This window comes from Pelophylax lessonae (assembly GCF_965119305.1).
Source record: "Pelophylax lessonae genome assembly, chromosome: 4".
In the NCBI taxonomy this organism is placed as follows: Eukaryota; Metazoa; Chordata; class Amphibia; order Anura; family Ranidae; genus Pelophylax; species Pelophylax lessonae.
Genome location: NC_138771.1, coordinates 518,836,144 through 518,859,949, shown reverse-complemented (window position 1 = coordinate 518,859,949; position 23,806 = coordinate 518,836,144). Strand labels below are relative to the sequence as shown.

Sequence of the window (23,806 nt, the reverse complement as noted above, 5' to 3'; positions counted from 1 at the left end):
AATGCATTCTATGCATTAAGATAAAAAGCCTTCTGTGCATAGCAGCCATCCCAGCACCCCCTAATACTCACCTGAGCCCCATCTCTATCCAGCGATGTCCACAAGTCTCTCGGCTGCCCAGGACTCTCCCTCCTGATTGGCTGAGACACAGCAGTGGTGCCATTGGCTCCCGCTGCTGTCAAAGTCAGTTAGCCGATCAGGAGGGAGAGGAGGCGGGACCAAACATCAGCTCCATGTCTGAATTTACACACGAAGCTGCAGCTCAGCTCGGGTGCCCCCATAGCAAGATGCTTGCTGTGCGGGCACTCAACAGGAGGGAGGGGCCAGGAGAGCTGAAGAGGGACCCAGGAAGAGGAGGATCAGGGCTGCCCTATGCAAAACCAACTGCATAGAGAAGGTAAGTATAACATGTTTGTTATTTAAAAAAAAAAAAAAGATGAGACTTTACAATCAAGTGCTTGTATCCTATACATGGATTAAGGGGTTATTAGATAAAATGTACAATTTGTTAGCCTAAACCAGCTCCTTTTTTTTTTTTTTTTGGATAGATAAAAGGGTAAACTTACAGTTTTTTCACCATCATTAGGGAGATTCCCCTTCATTTCCTGTTCAGTACACTCAACAGGAAGTGAGAGGATATCTTTGCAAAATGAGAGGAAATTTCCTCTTAGACGTTTGTCATGGGAACAAGCATCTCCATTGGAAGATTTTGCCTCTATTCTTGTTCTGGAGGAAAACAAGGTTTGGATTTACCCTGATTTTGATTCTCCATGACTCTGGTGATCAGGACAATTGGAAAGAGTGAATCTTCCTAATGGGGACACAGGGGGTGGTCAGAGACTGCCAATAGGGGACGTTAAAGACTGTGGACATACTGTAAGAGTCCATACAAAGAGAAAAAAATCTGGCACCATGAGGTCTCAAAAATAAAACATATTTGATTTTATTAGATCCATCCATTAAAAGGAATCAATGCCTGTAATTGACGCCTTTTGGCTTCTTACGTAGGCCTTCATCATGAAAGAGGCTGAAACGCATCAATAATTACAGGCATGGATTACTTTTAATGGACGGATCTAATAAAATCATATAGGTTTTATTTTTAAGACTTTGTGGTGCCAGATTTTTTTTCTCTTTGACATTTGAATGCCTGAGTACTGGGGCTATCCCATATGAGGCTCTCTCATTCTGTTTATTATTAAGTGCCGGTTCACACTTGTGCGGCTGCGGAGATTGCATGTAATTCGGAGTGCACTGCTCCTTCATTACATGCGATCTCATGTGCGGTGCGAATTTCAGCCACACACTTTGTATGGCTGAATTCGCACTGTATCCGCACCAAAGACGCACAGGAGGCATTTTTTGAGCCGCATCAAAATCGGATCGCACAGTGGTTCACACTTGTGCGATCCGATTCTGTGCGTACTTGCAGATCGCACTGCGATATGCAATCAAACTGGGGGTGTCGTTAACTTTTAATTGACACCCCCTGCGTATCGCATATGGCAGTGTGAACTGCCAGAGGTGCAGATGCGATGCGGGAACAAGCTGCATATTCGCAGCATTCCCGCATCGCACAAGTGTGAACCGAGCCTAAGGGTAATTTAGGAGTAGCAGCACGAGATGTATATATTACAGGAGTGGTAGAAGACAGGATGCATACAAAACTGGGAACATGCTACTTGGGACTTCTGGAGATCATGGACATTACAATCCTTTTACAAACCAATACTTGGGGCCAAAAGGCTGCACAACAAACACCAAAAGGGCTGCAGATTGGGCACCAGGGGCCTAAACTAACAGGTTGCCTGTCTGTGTGAGAATACCTTTATTCAATGCACTGTGTCAGCAGATAAGCAACATTTAATGTCTCATAGTAAAAGTGCACTTTACCTGTCAAACTGAGTCACCGGTGTCCAGTCCTTAGCATCTGGGAAACAGAACTGTGGAATGGCTTTGAACTGATCGCCAGCTTCCCGCATGAACTTGAATGATCGCTCCAGCTGAAATATGAACATCAAATGTTATATCCCGCAGTGTGGGAGTCGCCTGTCTCTACAAAAACACCCCACCTTGTTGCCCTGTAATTAACACTTAACAAACCGCAGTTATGCTGGCTTGGTGACAAATAACACGTCTGTTCATTTTGCGAGCAGAGATACAAATTACACATATGCTGCTGTTGTAGATTGTACAAGCAGGTGTTAACAGAAAGCTTTCTGCAACCAGCTGGGTGTAAGTTGTCAAACAAATAGAGGCTGTTTTAGAAGCATCTCTATGCTGCAACTGGTAGAAGTAGCCTTCTTACTTTTTGGCACTGAGAGGCAGCTAAATAGAACCAAGAAGGTGAAGAAAGTGGTCTCATCAGCTACACTGTCTGCTAGAAAGTAATTGTACCCATTTCAAGATAATTTTTTTTTAGCTTGTAGTGAAATTAAGAGGAGTGGAAAAACTGATTTACAGATAAAGAAAACACGTACTAAAAATATTATATTAAAAATACATTATCAGCGTTCACACAATAATAATCGAATCAATTAAAAGTAAACCTGTACTGTATTTATTTATTTATTTATTTTGGTTTAGGAAAATAATTAATTAATTGCAAGAGAAGCATCTTCTAAAACCCTCTCTGATTTAGTTTCACTTTGTTACCAAGGCTTGATTTACCTTGACTTGAAGGCCAAGGCCTTCCAACTGCGACCCCAAGTCAGATGAGAAAGTCTCATTGGATAGTGTGATGGCATGTGATGGAACCAATTCATGAAGCCAGTGGAAGTCAGACCCCAGTAGCAAAGTGAAAACGAATGGCCTGTACACACGATCAGAAAATCGTAAACCGAGACCCAAAAATTCATGCAAAATTATCCGATGGGACAAGCACGAACATTTTTCATTTTCATTTAATCAGTCCAGTTGCCATTCGAAAATACAATACAAATACACTACAAATACATTACAATATATTACATCACTTACAAACTTTAATTCTGTCGTACAAGAATTTTTGCAACTTCAGTAAACGCTTCATTTTCAATATGAGACTAGCATGTAAAAAAAGTAAATAATAATAAAAAAGAAATAAAGACCAATATATTTTGATGTCCGATCTCAAACAGGTTGACAAATAGAATGGAGTGACACTCATCCTCTTGAGAACTTAGAATTTTCTGACACTCTTACCTTAAGCGGGAATTGCTGGGTGATCTCCGGAACATACACAGTACCAGATGGCTTCTTCTGCAGTGAAACCACAACAAAGTACTCAAACAACTGCCGCTCCTGATACTCTATGAGATCTCGCTCCAAAGGTTGGTACCGCGGGGTGAGGCTCATTCTGGACTTGACATGCACAAGTCGCTGGCTGTGTGCTGCAAGAGCAATACAATAAACACATTAGATACAGGTTTCAGGAGAATGTTTTCTACAAAGTGTTAGCTTGTGTCATCTACCTGTGGGATTATAGACCATAGAGTTTCCCCCTTAAAAGACTGAATAAAGGCAGAGTGCTTACTTTATGGTTATGTATCTATTACTAGAGTACCATTATTAATGGACATTAAAGGAGGTCTATAGTCACAGCAAACACTTTCCATTTTAAAACATCAGCATTGTAATAGCATGATAGTTTGACAAACCATTATAAGCTTACTTTAAAACAGGGTTTGACAAATTTGCTTTGATTCTAGAAGCTAGCTAAAAAAGTTAGGAGCTAGTTTGTATGTGTACACAGTGATATGTAAAATGTGTATCGCAATCAATGTTTTCATGCCTAGGTGCCCAGACGCATGCAATAATGTTTGTATGTGTTTATATGTGGGGGGGGGGGGGGGGGCTTAACATTTTTTGGGGTGAAGTGTGCTTAGGTGTAACTAATTATTTTACAGCTAGAAAAAAAAAATGTACAACTTTGTTTTCCTCCATAACATAGGGGACAAAAAGTTCCCCATGTGATGATTTTTTGGTGACAGGTTCTCTTTAACCACTTTACCACCGGAGGATTTTGCTGTCTTACGTCCAGGCCACTTTTTGCGATTCGGCGCTGTGCGAATTTAACTGACAATTGCGCGGTCGTGCGACGCCGTACCCAAACAAAATTTACGTCCTTTTTTTCCCACAAACAGAGCTTTCTTTTGGTGGTATTTGATCACCTGTGCGCTTTTTACTTTTTGCACTATAAACAAAAAAAGAGCGTTTATTTTGAAAAAATAACAATATTTTTAAAATTTTTTTATATGAAATTCCCCCCCAAAAAAATGTAAAAATCAAATTTTTTTTAAAATTTTAGGCCAATTTGTTTTCTGCTACCTATGTTTGGTAAAAAAAATCACGATAAGCGTATTTTGATTGGTTTTCGCAAAAGTTATTGCGTTTACTAACAAAGGGTATGCTGAACACTCCGATCTGTCAGTCCCTGTCACTTAGGAGATCCACCCGCTCTGTTTACACAGGCGGGCGGATCTCCTCACTCGATTCCCTGACGATCGGGGAAGAGCAACGGCGATCGCCGCTGCTCCTCCCCTGGCCCGACTCCCGCTGTGACTGAAAACAGCGGGAGCGTACAGTCACAGCTGGGGAGGAGTCCAGCGACGTAGGTCTACGTCACTGGACGGGAACGAGCCACTGTGCCGCAGTAGCAGCACAGTGGCTGGAGGTAAAGTGGTTAATGAGACATGCCGGGTTTTCCCCTCTGTTCCACTGAATGTAATGCAGATCGCACTGCATTACATTCTTTCCCGCCCATGCTGGCTGGGGAAACTGTCAACGGGGACCTAGAAGGGTTGTCATTTCCGGGTTAGGAACAAGATGGGGAGGAGAGTGGATGTGCCCTGCGGCACCTGCTATGCCGGTCCCGGTCCCAGTCCCGCAGATGGGTAAGTGGAGCCTGGGATACATAACAGGGGCATGCATTTTACCCACGTGTGTGGAAGTAGTTGGCCAGCAGCGGAGCTCACTAAATGCTTCCACCTGACAAATGAGCCCTGCGGCTTGCCCGGAACTGCATGTCCTAGGTGTCGAGCAATACAAATTGTGCATCCCTGCAACAGTTAATGGGCTGACAAAAGCCCAGGTGCCAAGATGCAATTTCTAGTTGCAATGGTGACCTGGCACCTGGGATTTGTCTAACCCTGCTTTAAAAATTCTGCTTTCATGTTGTGAGTGCTGCCTGTCTACTGACCATCTCTTTCAACACCTGCAGCTTCACTTCTGCTGTTTACTTTCCATTTCTAAGAACTACAAATCCCAAGGTACCTTGCTGCCTGCAAACAATGATTACTGTACTGACTCCACCTCCTGAAAAGCCTCTTCTCATCACCTTATTAGTTCAGAAAGCAGGCTCTGTAAAATGTTTGACAGAACAGTGTGTGGGGCTGTTCAAAAATTACATTTTCAAACTTCAAGGTTGTTCAGGGTAGGCCTGAAATAATTGAAATGTAATGTGGATATTAACATATGATTTAAAATATTTACCATAGATACACTTTAATACCCCTTGTTAAGGGCATGAGTATTAGGATGTGGGTAAAAATTCACCCTAAAATGTATCCATAGCCAAAAATAGTAGGGAAAGGCAAGAACCTCTCTCGGGTTTTTATTGCTGTGTCCCTACAGGAAAGATTTACCCTCTATTTGCCTTGGTGACCAAATCCAAAAGTTTACAATTGTCAGCAGAACAAAAAAAAAAAAAAAAAAGGGAAATCTGTTCTACTGATAACTGACTTTGGAGATTTCCTTTCACTTCATCTCATGTTTCCCTGACATGCTGTGAAAGGAAAATCTCCCCATTGGGACACATATGGCAAAATAAAAACGGTTGTAGCACCCTACTAGTGTAGGATGCCAAGCAAATTAAATTTTTGCCTCCTTCTGTAGTCAAGGGAACAGTGATTGTTTGTTCAGATCTCATCAGGGTTTCACAGGCTGGGAGTTTGATTGCTTCATACCATAGTCCTCTAGTGATCCCTAGATAGCAGGTGTGAAAACTCAGACTGGGACTATGGGTCAATTTTTTACAGTTTACATACAAATGACACAATCGCTTCTTTCTCAACTGTCAGGGTTTTTTTGTTTAAGGTCAGCCAACAGAAAACAATACTTCCAGCCATTTGGGAAAGGAGGGATGAATGAAGGTAAAGGTAGGGTCCTGGGTTTAGTAACACTTTAATGTACAGGTAATGTTGGATACAGTGGCGTAGCGTGGGTTGTCATCACCCGGGGCAAGGCAAGTAATTTGCGCCCCCTACACAAACCTACTAGACCACTACACAGACCTACCCCCCCCCCCATACACTGACACCTACACTGACCCCCCTTCACTTACCCCCACTACACTGACACATACACTGACCCCCCATACACTGACCCCTACACTGACTCCCCCTTACATTTCTATACACTGACCCCCCCATACACTAACACCCCCTACACTGACACCTATACTGACCCCCCTACACTGACCCCCCATACACTGACCCCTACACTAACACCTATGCTGACACCCCCTACACTGACCCCCCCCCCCCCCCCATACACTGACAGCTACACTGACACCTATACTGACCCCCTTACATTCCCAAATACACTGATCCCCCATACACTGACTCCCCCCTACATTTCCACATACACTGACCCCCTACACTGACCCCTACACTAATAGCTACACTGACCCCCCTACACTGACCTCCCCCATACGCTGACACCTATACTGACCCCCCTACACTGACCGCCACATACACTGACACCTATACTGACCCCCCTACATTTCCACATACACTGACCCCCCCTACACTGATCCCCCCCATACACTGACACCTACACTGACACCTATGCTGACCCCCCCTACACTGACACACCCTCCTCTACACTGACCCCCCCATACACTGACACCTACACTGACTCCCCCGTACACTGACAGCTACACTGACACCTATACTGACCCCCTTACATTCCCACATACACTGACCCCCCCATACACTGACCCCTACACTGACTCCCCCCTACCTTTCCACATACACTGACCCCCACTTCACTGACCTTTACACTAATAGCTACACTGACCCCCCCATACACTGACACCTATACTGACCCACCTATACTGACCCCCCTACACTGACCTCCCCCATACACTGACACCTATACTGACCCCCCTACACTGACCGCCACATACACTGACACCTATACTGACCCCCCTACATTTCCACATACACTGACCCCCCCCTACACTGATCCCCCCCATACACTGACCCCTACACTGATACACCCTCCTCTACGCTGACCCCCCCCCATACACTGACACCTATACTGACCCCCCATACACTGACCCCTACACTGACTCCCCCCTACATTTCCACATACACTGACCCCCTACACTGACCCCTACACTAATAGCTATACTGACCCCCCTACACTGACCTCCCCCATACGCTGACACCTATACTGACCCCCCTACACTGACCGCCACATACACTGACACCTATACTGACCCCCCTACATTTCCACATACACTGACCCCCCCCCACACTGATCCCCCCCCCCATACACTGACACCTACACTGACACATATGCTGACCCCCTACACTGACACACCCTCCTCTACACTGACCCCCCCATACACTGACACCTACACTGACACCTATACTGACCCCCTTACATTCCCCCATACACTGACCCCTACACTGACTCCCCCCTACATTTCCACATACACTGACCCCCACTACACTGACCCCTACACTAATAGCTATACTGACCCCCTCATACACTGACACCTATACTGACCCACCTATACTGACCCCCCTACACTGACCTCCCCCATACACTGACACCTATACTGACCCCCCTACACTGACCGCCACATACACTGACACCTATACTGACCCCCCTACATTTCCACATACAATGACCCCCCCCCACACTGACCCCCCCCATACACTGACACCTACACTGACCCCTACACTGACACACCCTCCTCTACGCTGACCCCCCCCATACACTGACACCTACACTGACCCCCCGTACACTGACAGCTACACTGACACCTATACTGACCCCCCCCCCCCATACACTGACCCCTACACTGACTCCCCCCTACATTTCCACATACACTGACCCCTACACTAATAGCTATACTGACCCCCCTACACTGACCTCCCCCATACACTGACACCTATACTGACCCCCATACATTTCCACATACACTGACCCCCCCCTACACTGATCCCCCCCATACACTGACACCTATGCTGACCCCCCTACACTGACACACCCTCCTCTACACTGACCCCCCCAAACACTGACACCTACACTGACCCCCCCGTACACTGACAGCTACACTGACACCTATACTGACCCCCTTACATTCCCACATACACTGACTCCCCCATACACTGACCCCTACACTGACTCCCCCCTACATTTCCACATACACTGACCCCCACTACACTGACCCCTACACTAATAGCTATACTGACCCCCCCATACACTGACACCTATACTGACCCACCTATACTGACCCCCTACACTGACCTTCCCCATACACTGACACCTATACTGACCCACCTATACTGACCCCCCTACACTGACCTCCCCCATACACTGACACCTATACTGACCCCCTTACACTGACCGCCACATACACTGACACCTATACTGACCCCCCTACATTTCCACATACACTGACCCCCCCTACACTGATCCCCCCATACACTGACCCCTACACTGACACCCCCCCCCCACTTCCCTGGGGGCAGGCAAGACCCCACTTACCTTGTTCTGTGCCAATACACTGGCAACTCGAGGAGGGGAGAGACAGCATGTCGGTGGCCGGCCCGGACAGCAGGGGGGGACTCCGGAAGTGGTGCTGCACATGCACCGAGCCACAGACTGGCATCTTCATCCACGACCAGCCCCGCCCCCTGGCCGCATGACACCTTCTGCGGTTCGCCGCTCGTCTTGCACAAAGCGGCGGTTACTGAGCCAAGAGGTGGAGTGCGGGCGGGCGGGCAACTTCAGAATTAAGGGACACTTTGATCCCGCCGATTGCGGGCGTGGGATGCGCCCCCCTAAATGTTGCGCCCGGTGCCAGTGGCCCCCCCCTGCACCCCCCACGCTACGCCACTGGTTGGATAGAATAGCAAGAGAAATAGAATAAGTCACAAAAATAGATTTAAAGGTAAATTCTAGGCAGATATAAAAGACACAAATTAATGAAACTCTGTAATCATTAAAGTGGTTGTAAACTTCTGAAATGAAGAATGAACAAAGCACAACCCTCTATAGTGTGTACTTGACTCAGTCCAAAACACCTAGTATGACTTCTGTCTGCTCTGTCTTCCCTCTGCATGAGTCACTTCTGACAGACTATGCACCACAGAATCTGGGAGACTGACCTGCCTCCCTTCAGCACACATTTGGCGATTCAGCTGTGCATGTTTCCCTATGAAACTGTGTGGAGGGGTATGTGTACATTCCCTTCACTCAGGTCTAAGATTACACTCAGCTCCCTGCTCTATGCTGTGCAGGGTTTGACATCAGATCCATGCACCCTGCTTTCTGGAGTGGAGAAAATAGTCTTTGATCTGTGTACTTTGAATGACTGTACAGGAGAGATTGCTGCAGATAAACAGGTACGACTTATTTAGTAGTTTGTTTAATCCTTGTATCACTCGAGGCTACTCAATTTTTTGGGTATATACATTAGCTACTTTAATACATCATTTAATTTATTTTCTGAATGCAAGCAGTGTACATATCTAAATTTAACCTGGTATCAACCCCTTGCAGTCCCTGTACATAGGTATAAGGAGCAAATCAGTTCATGTGCTGACAAGAAGCACAGTGTAAAAAGAGATAAACTCAATACTGTGCTACTTTTTCTTTCACTGTCCAGTACCATGCTGGGGCAGGTCTGAGATGACCTGGGTTTAAAGGAAGTGGGATTGAATGATGTTACCAGAGAATGCATAGCAGCAGAAAAGAAAAAAAAAAAAAAGTACTACTGTGGAAATCTTAGGATTGTAGTAAATATTACAGCAAAAACAGTTTAAAAAAAAACAAAAAAAAAAAATCCTAAACAAGCTTTTAACAGAATAAGACCCCGTTCACACTGGGGCGACGCTACTTGCCGGGGCGACCTCACAGGTCGCGGTGCGCAGCTCGCACCGCGACCTCGGAGTGGCCGGCACGGACTTCATATCATTGAAGTCAATGCAGGTCGCTCCAGGTCGCCCCAAAGAAGCTCCGGACCCTTTTTCTAAGTCGGAGTGACTTGTGTCGCTCCTATTAGAACGGGTCCACAGCTTCTCTATGGCAGACGACCTACGGCGACCTGTCAGGCGACCAGGTCGCCTGACAGGTTGCCCCAGTGTGAACGGGGTCTAAGCATACAGATGTAAAACTATAAAAGCAACAGAGACTGGATGCCTCACCCACAACTAATGCTATCCACAGTGATAATGACTATAAAATGTTCTTGTTATATCTGCATTCACAATATAGAAACATTTGCTTTTTGGAGGTCAGGAAGGAATCTTTTTCTCTGGGTCAGGAAGAATTGGCCAGAGCAGCCTGGGGTTTGGCCTTCCTCTGGGTCGAAATAAGACCCATTATAGTGAATAATGACATGCTGGGAGATAAAGATACCCAGTTAAAGTTTTACCTTTCAATTTCTCCTCTGTGTCACTGTCCGATTCACTGTTGTCATCTGTCACTAGAAAGAGAGGAAAATGTATTATTCCCACTGACAATAACTGGAGCACAGCAGAATTGACCTATTTCTATTATCCAACCTGAACTGACAGGTTCCAACCCGAGCCAAATTTTATTTTTAGTTTTGGATATTGTGGGAAAGATTAGAAATGTAGGTTCTTTCTGTCTGTGTCATAGGTGTCAGCCAGAATAGGAAAGGGTGGGAAACCTAAGCAATAAGAGCACTGACATCAATAAATCATTTTTCTAGTACAATTTTTCAAGTAAAATTAGAAGAATTCAGTGTTTTTCCTGTGGATATTTTCCTTCACTTACTGTCCAATTGATAGTTTGCAAAAAGAATAGTAGTCCTAGATTGCAGACAGCAAAGCAGTGAATGCTACTTTCACCAAACATTCTATGGTGGTGAATCACTGTTATTTAAAACAAGCATCTCTGAGTTTCACCTACAGTTTGCTGGCTGTTACATATACAGTGTTTTTAAATATACTGTACCCTCTTACAGAGTAGGAGTGGCGTAGAGAAATCTCAGTGGGGGCCAGTGCCATCTTAAGAGCATTAAAGGGCCCCGGGTAATGCAGTGCACCGGGGCCCTGCCTACACAATCAGCCACGAGAAAAAAAATATGCAAATTATCAATAAGGCTATATTTATTGGTACAGCAGTGCCAGGCTAATGATAGCTTCCAAGTTTGGCGGCTGGGTCCAGTGAACACACACATGGGCGGGAGTCAGACGCTACTGTCCTGTGTGTGCCTGTTCCTGTGGAGGCGGACAAGCATTCCTGCAGTTGTGCGCTCCCCCTCCACGGCCCAAGTGGCCTGACAGCAGCGCAGGGCCAACAGGCGCTTGCCACCTGCTAAGTTCAGCGGTGGGATGCACACAGGAATCGTGACTAATGCTTGGCTTGGGCTGGGTCACTGGGCAGGTGGCCCCGGGCAACTGCCCATCGTGCCCATTGGGTAAAATGACCCTGGTGGGGGCATAGATACGATTTGAAATATGGTTAATAATATAATGAGTGGAGTGCTCCACTGAAGTATTGCAGTCCAAAAAAATATTTTGGAAGTGTATATTTTTATCTTAATACATTTTGTATCAATTACAGCCCTTATGAAGGAGGCAACTTTGAATTCTGAAACATGTTGGCAATTTTACCACCATTTATTATCCTTTCAATGTTAGATCATTAACATTATTTCTGATCCTTTCCCCCTTCATCCAAAACCCAAAAATAAAACAGTGATTGAATTACCTCTCCCAGAGTTATCTGTAGACTGCAGCAACCGCTTCACCTTTTTTTTCCCCCGCCGTACCTCGTAAATGGAATTAATTCGCATCACCAGCTATATAAAAGTAGCAGAGTTACACACACACACACAAAAAAGGAAACAGTGGAAAGTTTAGTTGGAAAACACCAAATGAAAAATAATACAATTCTGTGCAGGAGAATTCTGATTCCAAGGATTACCTTCGGGATTTTCCTCCTCCGTCTCCCGTTCTGTTGATCTCCAGTGCTGAAGAAATTGTCATCCGGGCTGCTCGGAGATGATGGAGGGCTAAGCTTGCTGGGAGAAGCCCCGCCATCCCTCCCCAGCTTCCTTATGTCCAACAGTTTGAAGCTGCGCCGCTCTGAGTTTTGCCTTAAGAAAGTCTTCTGCTGTGCCTGATGACAACACAGAGAAATGTCATTAACAGCTATTTCATACCCAAAGCTAGCTTGAGTTTGCTGCTTTACCTTTCACTATTCAATTATAGACTGGGGTTGGGAGAAAACTTTAAGGTGTTTCCTAACTGCAGCAGAAACAAAAATCAGGTCTCCTGCCCTGCCAGACAGGGCTGTGCATCAGAGCTTTGTAACTCTCAGGACTAAATGCACAGAATTACAACATTTGTGGCAGGTAAACAGCTCCCATATATGGATTTCATCTGTGTATTTAGTGGTTTGCCTGAAGTTCAAGTTTAAGGGCAGTGGTCTCCAAACCGTGGTCCAATGCTTGCTTTCATCTGGCCCTTGGGGCACTATTCCTTCCACTAACATTATCAATAAGACATAATTCCTCCCACTGACATCAACGAAGAGGCACTACTCCTCTCACGGACATCACTGAGGAGACACTATTCCTTCCACTAACACGAATGGTGGGGACACTATTCTTTCCACTGACGAGAATAATGAGGGCCTATTCCTCCCACTGACACCACTGATGCGTCTTTATTCCTCTGACTGATACTAATGATGGGGCAGTATTCCTCTCATTGACACCAATGATGGGACACTATTCCTCCCACGCCAGGACATTTTCTACTTTCACTGATCACATTCAGGCCCCTCTAAAGTCTGAAGGACAGTAAACTGGCCCTTTGTTTGCAAAGTTTGGAGACCCCTGGTCTAGGGTTTTTGCTTTAGTCCTAAAGAACTCTGTGCAAATTCTCTCTTTCCCATGCAGTGGGGCTGTGCCCGCACTGCATGCACCAACTGCTCATTTTTGTTTAGGGGGTTGCAGAGCAGAGATTCTTCTGCCCCCCTGCATGCTAGCAATCTTGTGAATGGACTGTTCCTGACATCATCACGCCCATAGACCAGCTCTAGACATTGGGACAGCAGGAACAGTCCACCACTGGACATGGGGGAGATAGCTTTTCCAGTGTGGGCATAGCACCACTGCATGGGAAAATAAAAAAGAACTCCGGGTAAAATGTTTGAGTATTATTAAAAAGTTTTGGGTGAGACTCCTATTACATAAAAACAACCGCAACATTATGTCACCAGTCTGAGAAAGGCTAGCGCTACAGCCACGGTGTTTACCTTGCTTAGTGTTCCAGGAACAGGGGCCACAGGTCCCGGAACACACTTCTTTCCTAGACACCGGCTGTCTGTCTCAATGTCTTCATATGGATTTTCCTTTGATGGGGGATCTACAATGACAGAAACATGTAAAATATAATTACATTTTAAAAAGAAAGTCCAAACCTATCTAAAACTTGAGATTTTTTAAAAATAACCAGTCAGGCGGACAGTAGTACATACTAATTTTCTTTGCTTACATAGCTTTTTATTGCCGTTTGTCCTCTTCAAAAATTTACTTATTTTTGGGTATTATAATGATGCTTGGTTATGAGGTTACTTACTATAAGCTAATTCTCCCTCTTCTTCCTGTCCGGAGGGTATTTTGTGACACCAAGCACACAAAGTACCTTCTAGAACCAGTTAAAGCTCTTTGATTGCTGTACCCTTCCTTATTACAGGTTCTGTGCTAATGTATTAAAAGAGAATTGTGGGAAATTATTTTTTTAAATAATATATATATATATATATATATATATATATATATATATATATATATATATATATATATATATATATATATACATACATATACATATACACACTGCTCAAAAAATATCATGCTGGATATCTATACCGATATGGACTGGGTAATGTGTTAGGAACAAAAGGATGCCACATTGTTTGATGAAAATGATCAACCTACAGAGGGCTGAATTCAAAGACACCCCAAAAATCAAAGTGAAAAAATGATGCAGCAGGTCAGTCAATTGTGCTGAAATTTCATTGCAGCAACTCAAAATGGTACTTGGTAGTTTGTATGGTCCCCACATGCTTGTATGCATACCTGACAACATTGAGGAATGCTCCTAATGAGACGATGGATGGTGTCCTGGGGTATTTCCTCCAAGATCTCGACCAGGACATCACTGAGCTCCTGAACAGACCGGAGGTGCAACCTGGCGGTGACAGATGGACCGAAACCTAATGTCCCAGAAGTGTTCTTTTGGTTTTAGGTCAGGTGACCGTGGGGTCCATTCAATGGTACCAATTCCTTCATACTCCAGAAACTGGCTGCATACTCTCGCCACATGAGGCCAGGCATTGTCGTGCACCAGGAGGAATTTGGGACCCACTGCACCAGCATACTGTCTGACAATAGGTGCAAGAATTTCATCCCGATACTTAATGACAGTCAGGGTGCCATTAGCCTGTAGAGGTCTATCCGTCCCTCCATGGATATGCCTCCCCAGACCATCACTGACCCACCTCCAAACTGGTCATGCTGAACGATGTTACAGGCAGCATAACATTCTCCACGGCTTCTCCAGACCTTTTCATGTCTGTCACATGCTCAGGGTGAACCTGCTCTCATCTGTGAAAAGCACAGGGTGCCAGTGGCCGACCTGCCAATTATGGTGTTCAATGGCAAATGCCCCTTGAGCTCCACGGTGCCGGGCCACCCTCATTAAGTCTTTTTGTGCCGTCAGAGACGTTTACACCAGTGGCCTGCTGGAGGTCATTTTGTAGGGCTCTGGCAGTGCTCACCCTGTTCCTCCTTGCACAAAGTAGCAGATACCGTTTCTGCTGATGAGTTAAGGACCTTCTACAGCCCTGTCCAGCTCTCTTGCAGTAACTGCCTGTCTCCTGGAATCTCCTCCATGCTCTTGAGACTGTGCTGGGAGACAAAGCAAACCTTCTGGCATTGGCACGTATTGAGGTGCCATCCTGTAGGATTTGGACTGCCTGTGCAACCTCTGTAGGGTCCAGGTATCGCCTCATGCTACCAGTAGTGACACTGACCCTAGCCAAATGCAAAACAGTCAGAAAAGAGGAGTAAGGGAAAAAAAATGTCAGTGGCCTCCACCTGTAAAACCATTCCTGTTTTGGAGGTTGTCTCATTCTTACCCATCTAGTGCCCCTGTTATTAATTTCATTAACACCAAAGCAGCAGAAAATGATTTACAAACCTCTCTGCTAGATCAATATCCCAGAAGTTTAATTTACTTGATGTTATACTCTGATTAAAAAGTGTTCCTTTAATTTTTTGAGCAGTGTTTATATGCAGCCTTGGACTTCATCTAGGGTAGTACAAGCATATAAATATACAACTGCCTGGCCAGAAAAAAAGTCGCCACTTAGGAAAAAAAGATCACACACTCTAAAATTTAGTTGGCTTTGATTACGGCACACATTTGCTGTGGCATTGTTTCGATAAGCTTCTGCAATGTCACAAGATTTATTTCCGTCCAGTGTTGCAATACTTTTTCACCAAGATCTTGTATACATGATGGCAGCGTCAGACCACTGCGCAAAGCCTTCTCCAGCACATCCCAAAGATTCTCAATGGAGTTAAGTTCTGGACTCTGGTGGCCAATCCATGTGTGAAAATTATGTCTCATGCTCCCTGAACCACTCTTTCACAATTTGAGCCCGATGAAACCTGGCATTGTCATCTTGGAATATGCCCGTGCCATCAAGAAAGAAAAAATCCATTGATGGAATTACCTGCTCATTCCGTATATTCAGGTAGTCAGCTGACCTCATTCTGTTGGCACATGCAGTAACTATCCGATAGGATAGTTACTGCATGCTTAGTTTAGTTAGTTGCTTAGTTAATACCAGGTGGCGACTTTCTTTGGCCAGGCAGTGTATTTAGCATTGGACCTCATCTAGGCGAGTATGAGTAATATATACATACACACACACACACACACACACTCACTTATTCTCTCCTAGATGAGGCCCAATGCTGCATCTGTCCCCCCCTGCCGTAAAGACCGAGAACCAAGCGAGTCAATGGCTCCTGCTATCAATCTGTCCAGTGAGAAGGGAGAGGGCCGCTGTGCTAGTACACATCGCTGGATCAAGATCGGGCTAAGGTAAGTATAAGGAGGTGGGATCCTCTGCCATAGGAGGTTTTTTTTTTTACCTTAATGCATGGAATGCATTAAGGTAAAAAAAAACCTTTAGCATTTACAACCACTTTAATATTGGGCTAAAATGTTTAATAACATAATTCATAAATGAAAAATTACATTAGCTTTCATTCACAAAATGCAGTGCAGAACCCAAGCTGTCAAACTGATAGCTCAGCCCTGCAGATTACACATGGAGAATGGCCCTCCTTGTATAATCATCAGGGCTCTGTGCTCTGTTTACCAGGAGAACAAAGTTCTTGATACAGAGCGGGCATTTGTCACTGATAGGGGAGCAGAGTACCACTGGTTACATAGGGAGAGCCCCAATCTCTACATCAAACCTGGCCATAGATGGATTATAATTTAGCCAGGTTAGCAGGGACCAACTGAATTTCAAATCACAGATCGACTTCAGTTAAACAGACTTGTTAGAATTTTTTTTCTTGATCAGCCAGCTGCAGCCAATCAGCTGCTGATCAGATTTTTTCTTAGAGCATACAGTCTCTGTTGTCAGAATACAATGTCCCAGCAGGGTGGATTCCTCCCATCCACCTCTCATGTTGGATGGAGGAATCCATAAAAAAACAAAAAAAACAAAAACAAAACACAAGTCATCTACAAAAACAAACATATATATATATACACACACCTATCTGGCTGTCCCCAACCGACTATAAGAGCCGGTTCACACTGAGGCGATCCGACTTTGGGGGGCGACTTGTGAAGTCGCGTGCACCGCGACTTCGGCGCGACTTGCAGAGACTTCACATAATGGAAGTCTATGCAAGTCGCTCCCAGGTCGCCCCAAAGTAGTACAGGACCCTTTTTCTAAGTCGGAGCAACTTGTGTCGCTTCTATTAGAACGGGTCCTGTACTACTCAATGGACCGCGACCTACCGCGACTTGTCAGGCTGACAAGTCGACTGACAAGTCGCGCTAGTCTGAATGGGCTCTGAGACCAAGAACTGAGCAATCACATGGGCGCTGATCGTGGAATTCTCCGTCTTCACTGAGCAGAGAGCAGTCACTGTCAGTTACCGGCTCTCTGCTCTGCTCCTCCAATGCTCACTGGAGTGCTGGGCTGTGGAGGGGTGGTCGTAGCTGCCTCAGGTTCTTAGCAATGCACTGAATGGCTGAGCCAGCTGCAGTTTAAGCATCTGAGTGGATCCCCTCATTGTCGGGATCCCTGCAAAGCCTAACCCGGCTATGTGACATCAGCAGACAGCAGGCTTTGATCTGCTGTCAGCTGAATCTGGGTCGCAGGAGTGCAGAACTATGTACACACTAAAAAGACCTTTGACCATACTGCTCTTTTAACCACTTTACTACCGCTTACGGGAATACTACTGCGGCAGAGTGGCTCGTTCCCGTCCAGTCACGTAGTATTAACGTGACTGGACTCCTCCCCTTCTGGGCGGCGCTTGCGCGCCGCCGGAGGCTCGCTCCCGCTGTTTTCATTCACAGCGGGAGTCGGGCCAGGGGAGGAGCAGCGGCGATCGCCGCTGCTCTTACCCGATCGTCGGGGATCGAGTCTGGAGATCCGCCCGCTGTGTGTAAACACAGCGGGCGGATCTCCATAGTGACAGGGAGTGACAGATCGGACTGTTCAGCATAGCTGGACATCCGATCTGTCCATGAATCACATAGTCACCTCCCCCCCTACACGTCAGTAAGCACCAGGCATACATTAACCCCTCCCTCTCCAATAAAATTAACCCCTTCCCTGCCAGTGTCATTTTTACAGTAACAGTGCATATATATAGCACTGATTACTGCAGTAATGTCACTGGTACCCCCAAAAGTGTCAAAAATGTCAGTCAGGGGTCCGGTCTGTCCGCCGCAATGTCGCAGTCCCGCAAAAAAAAAAATCGCAGATCGCCGCCATTACGCGTTAAAAAAAAAACACCAAAAATGACAGAAATCTTTCCCTTTGTTAGTAAACGCAATAACTTTTGCGCAAACCAATCAAAATACGCTTATTGCGATTTTTTTTACCAAACATATGTAGCATAAAACAAATTGGCAAAAAACTTTTAAAAAAATTGGTTTTTACATCTTTTTTGGGGGGAATTTCATATAAAAAAATGTGAAAAATATTGTTATTTTTTCAAAATAAACGCTCTTTTTTTGTTTATAGCGCAAAAAGTAAAAATCGCACAGGTGATCAAATACCACCAAAAGAAAGCTCTGTTTGTGGGAGAAAAAGGACGTAAATTTCGTTTGGGTACGGCGTCGCACGACCGCGCAATTGTCAGTTGAAGTCGCACAGCGCCGAATCGCAAAAAGTGGCCTGGACGGAAGACAGCAAAATCCTCCGGTTGTAAAGTGGTTAATCTGCAGGACTGAGCTGTCGGTTTGATAGCTCATTTTGCACAGTGCAAGTGATGCAGAAGCAGGAAAAGCACCCCCAGTATTGTGCCCATGGAAGATGCTTCTTCTGCCTCTGTCAGGCCCTTAACATCTTAGGTTCACCACACACAATACAATCTGACCATACAATCTCTGTGCAGTCAACTTTAGATTTACGCAAGCTTTTTAATATATAGACCTGGCTAAACTATCCAACCAATTTGCAACCAATTAACGAGGACCTTGCACTACATATTGAAAGACATTGTACAATCAGATTGGAACTTGTGTGGTGAGCTTTAGGTCTCAAAATTCAATTTGCATTTATTGAGTGATAAATAATTTCATTGCAGACAATAAATCTAGCCCCGATTACTGATATGAGAAAATCTGTTTTAAATTAACCCTTAACCCTTAAAGAGGAAGTAAACCCTCATAAAAAAAATATGAGAAAAAAAAAAACCTGTAAAGACAAAGGCATAATGAGCTAGAATGCTTTGCATACTAGTTCATTATGAAATACTTACCTTAAAACAAAGCCCTCGCAGTGCTGCCCGCTCTGCGACAGGACGGCCAACATGTCCGGCCGTCCTGCTTCCTTGTTCATGTCCTCCTGCCATCTGATTGGCTGGAGGCATGATTACATCACTCCCGCGCAGTCATTCACGGCATAAGGCTCTGAAGGAACGGCACGGGTGGCCATCCATCAGAACGCATGCGCCCAACGACCTCGTCGGCTGCATGCACTGTAAATATCTGTAGATATTTATAACACCTATAGGTAAGCCTTAATATAAGCTTACCTATAGGCAAAATACTTTAAAGTGGGTTTACAACCACTTTAAGCTGTGATCACAGACCTTCCCTCAAAATGCTAATTTACTGGCTGTCATACTGATCCAAGGTTTCAATTTACTCTGATCAGAGACTAGTATGCAGATAAGTTTCTCTGGAATATGCAAGCAGTTTAAACAGACATGATTCAGGTCAGTGACTCAGAGGTGCTGATTCATAAAGCTCCAATGGCATGTAAAGCATGCTATGACATACAATAATATTGGTCTCAAGGCCATTTTAGCAAACCTAAGTGTATAGAAACCCTAATAAAGAAATGATCTGTTTTGCTCCTATTTGGTTAAATATATAATTGAAAGTGTTTTGTTATATTTGTTTGATAGAGAATGGTCCGAAAAAGAGGAAATGTTCAGTGAGCCGCAGTTGTGTGAACGAAAATGCCTTGTTGATGTCAGAGGAGAATGGGCAGACTGGTACCAGATGATAGAAAGGCAACAGTAAACAACCAAGGTATGCAGAATACCATCTATGAACGCACAACACATCGAACCTTGAAGAAGATGAGCTACAGCAGCAGAAGACCACACCGGGTGCCACTCCTGTCAGCTAAGAAGAGGAAACTGAGGATACAATTTGCACAGGCTCACCAGAATTGGACAATAGAAGATTAGAAAAACGCTGCCTGGTCTGAGTCTCGATTTCAGCTGCGACATTTAGATGATAGGGTCAGAATTTGGCGTAAACAACATAAAAAAGCATGGATCCATCCTGCCTTGTATTAATGATTCAGGTTGATGGTGGTGGTGTAATGGTGTGAGGGAAATTTTCTTGGCACACTTTGGGCCCCTTAGTACCAATTGAGCATCGTTGAAATGCCACGGCCTACCTGAGTATTGTTGCTGACCATGTCCATCCCTTTATGACTACAGTGTACCCATCTTCTGATGGCTCCTTCCAGCAGGATAATGCATCATGTCACAAAGCTCAAATCCTCCCACCACTGTTTTCTTGAACATGACAATGAGGTCACTGTACTCCAATGGCCTCCACAGTCCCCAGATCTCAATTCAATAGAGCACCATTGGGATGCGGTGGAATGTGAGATTCGGATCATGGATGTGCAGCTGACAAATCTGAAGCAACTGCATGATGCTTTCATGTCACTATGAACCATAATCTGAGGAATTTTTCCAATATTTTGTTGAATCTATGCCACAAAGAATTAGGCAATTCTGAAGGTAAAAGAGGGTCTAACCCGGTACTAGCAAGGTGTACCTAATAAAGTGGCCAGTGAGTGTATATACTGTATATATCTCACTCAGTCAGTAGTTACATAACATTGTTCCTAGCTATATGAGGAAACCAGAATACCTGCCCCTATGTTATGGAGAGGAGGTGGACAGGGTGTTCTGTAGTCATGTCTCAGGGGTAATGCTGTTTCTCCATAGGATAGGCTGGGCTTCATGCTCCTGCCCCCACTAGGCAGCGGGGATGCTGATCCATGGGACTGGCGACCGCGATTGCCGCCGGCCACCTGCGATCGCTCCCCGCTAAGAGAGAAGGACGGTCAGCTGTTGTAAACCCAGCCGACAGTTCTTCTCTCTGAAATGATCACAGAGCTCCTGTGATCCTTCTATATAGGATTACAGGTCTCTGTGGTCATTTCACAAGCCCATCCCCCCACAGTTAGAAAGCACTCCCCTACGCTCACACTTAACCCTTTGATCACCAGCTGTGTTAACCCCTTCCCTGCCAATGTCATTATTACAGTAACAGAGCATATTTTTAGCACTGATTACTGTAGTAATGTCACTGGTCCCCAAAAGTGTCAAAAATGTCAGTTAGGAGTCCGATCTGTCCGCCGCCATGTCGCAGTCCCACTAAAAATCGCAGATCGCCGCCATTACTAGTAAAAAAAAAATAAAGTTAAAAAAAAAAAGACAAATCTTTCCCCTAGTTTGTAAACACAATAATTTTTGCGCAAACCAAGCAAAATACGCTTATTGTAATTTTTTTTACCAAAAAATATGTAGCAGAATATAAATTGGCCTGAAAGGATGAAAAGTTTTAATTTTTACATTTTTTTTTTTTTTTGGGGAAGGTTATATAGCAGAATGTGAAAAATATTGTTTTTTTTTTCCAGAATTGTCGCTTTTTATTTGTTTATAGCGCAAAAAATAAAAATCTCACAGGTGATCAAATACCACCAAAAGAAAGCTCTATTTGTGGGGAAAAAAGGACATCAATTTTATTTCAGTACAGTGTCGCATGACTGCAATTTTCTAATAAATTAATGCAGTGCCAAATCGCAAAAAATGGCCAGGTTATTAAGGGAACAAATCCTGCCGGTCCAGAAGTGGTTAACAAATCTTTGCTGGCTCATATTCCAGCAGTGAATGTGTACAGCCCTTATAAAGCGTATCACAAGAATAAAATGCATAGCAATAATCCTCTTTTTGAGACAAGATCGCTGCAATCAAGAATTTATTCAGAAACGATTTGCAGCTTTTTGAAAAATCGGACCAGCTTCTGTATTTCAGTCCCCGATAATAAAAGCGATTTCTCCAAAGACAGTCACAATTTTTGTGTCAAATAAAAAACAAAAAAAAAAAAGTGGTTTCGCTTTGACTCAACGTGCCATGCTGATGACTTTGTGAACTTTCATTTTCTGGTCAATGTGCTGCGCAGAGAGTGACAAGTCAGGGTCACTGACAGAAGTGACTTTAGCGCAGGAGAGGGGTTAAGGAACAAGAGATAGGTTAAGGGGACAGGAAGGGGTGAGAAAGGAATTTAGGGGGATCACTTAGCTGTTTTTAGAGCTTACCTTTTTTCCTCGCCATTGTATGTCAAGCAGAAACTTGCTGATGTGTCACATGATCAGGAAATGCAAACACAGGTAGGCGAGTAAGCAGACTTCAGTAGGGAGGGACAAGGGTTAACATGATCAGTTACACAGGAAAGGGGCGGGGCCTGATCTATGACCTGCAACCTGTTTGAACAAGGTGAGGCAATCTGAGGATTCCCAGTGGCTGCTTAAAGAGCCGGTGCACACGATAAATTACTGTACTGTGAGAAGCAGTCTGTCATACCTAAACTCTCCTTTTAACCACTTCCATACCGGGCCAATTCTGGCACTCTGCTCCTACAAGTAAAAATCACCATTTTTTGTGCTAGAAAATTACTCAGAACCCACAAATATATATATATACATACACACAATTATATATGGGGTTTGTTTAGCAGAGACCCTAGGGGAAAAAAATGGCGGTCATTGCAACTTTTTATGTCACACAGTATTTGCGCTGCAATTTTTCAAACGTGTTTTTTTTTTTTTTAAACTTTCATGAATTAAAAAAAAAAAACTAAAACACTAAAGTTAGCCCAATTTTTTTGTATAATGTGAAAGATGATGTTAGATACCTAAAATGTCACACTTTAAAATTGCGCACACTCGTAGAATGGCGCCAAACTTCGGTACTTAAAAATCTCCATAGGCAACACTTCAAATGTTTTTACAGGTTACCTGTTTAGAGTTACAGAGGAGGGCTTGGGCAAGAATTGTTGCTCTCGCTCTAACGTTTGCAGCAATACCTCACATGTGTGGATTGAACGCCATTTACATATCTGGGCGCGACGCATGTATGCGTTCACTTCTGCGTGCGAGGGGCACTTTAAATTTTTTTTATTGTTTATTTTATTTTTACACTTTCCCCTTAATTATTATTATTTTTTTTTTATTACTTTTATTCCTATTACAAGTAATGTAAACATCCCTTGTAATAGGAATAGTGCATGATAGGTCCTCTTTATGGAGAGATCTGGAGTCAATAAGACCTCAGATCTCTCCTACAGGCTGGAAAGTCTGAAATTAATAAATAAAAAAAAAAAACATGATCACGGCTATCCAGTTGAGACCACAGCAGTATTTACAACTGCCAGGCCTGACATGATGTTATAACGTCGCGCCCAGGCCTCCGAGAGTCATAGAGATTGCCAGGAACCATCTGGCTCTCGGTATTCTCTATGGTGTACTTCCAGGGGGGATGGGGGGGGGCGTCCCTCCCGCCGCCTGTAAGAACAATCAAGCTGATTGTTGTTTTGATAAAAAGAATCGATGGCTATCTGAATGATGCCTATAGCTGCTGGCTCCATTTAAAGCCCGGAACGTCATATGACGTCCAGCGGTATGGAAGTTAAAAAATGCTAGATGCCTGGCTGTCACTTTCATTGAACAGTTCTGCAGATTAGGT

General features: G+C 44.4%; 1 protein-coding gene across 3 annotated transcripts in view; it reads right to left on the bottom strand.

Annotated features, from left to right (window-relative positions):
* Nucleotides 1-23,806, bottom strand: part of DENND2A (DENN domain containing 2A) — a 187,748-nt gene that overhangs the window by 30,981 nt on the left and 132,961 nt on the right. For all 3 annotated transcript variants that reach the window (XM_082255066.1, XM_082255068.1, XM_082255067.1), the window contains 6 exons: nucleotides 13,513-13,622; nucleotides 12,175-12,369; nucleotides 11,959-12,049; nucleotides 10,655-10,705; nucleotides 3,184-3,371; nucleotides 1,894-2,003 (listed from right to left, as the gene is read on the bottom strand). In XM_082255066.1, the coding sequence (XP_082111192.1) occupies nucleotides 1,894-2,003; nucleotides 3,184-3,371; nucleotides 10,655-10,705; nucleotides 11,959-12,049; nucleotides 12,175-12,369; nucleotides 13,513-13,622 (745 nt within the window). The remainder of the gene's footprint in view (nucleotides 1-1,893; nucleotides 2,004-3,183; nucleotides 3,372-10,654; nucleotides 10,706-11,958; nucleotides 12,050-12,174; nucleotides 12,370-13,512; nucleotides 13,623-23,806) is intronic.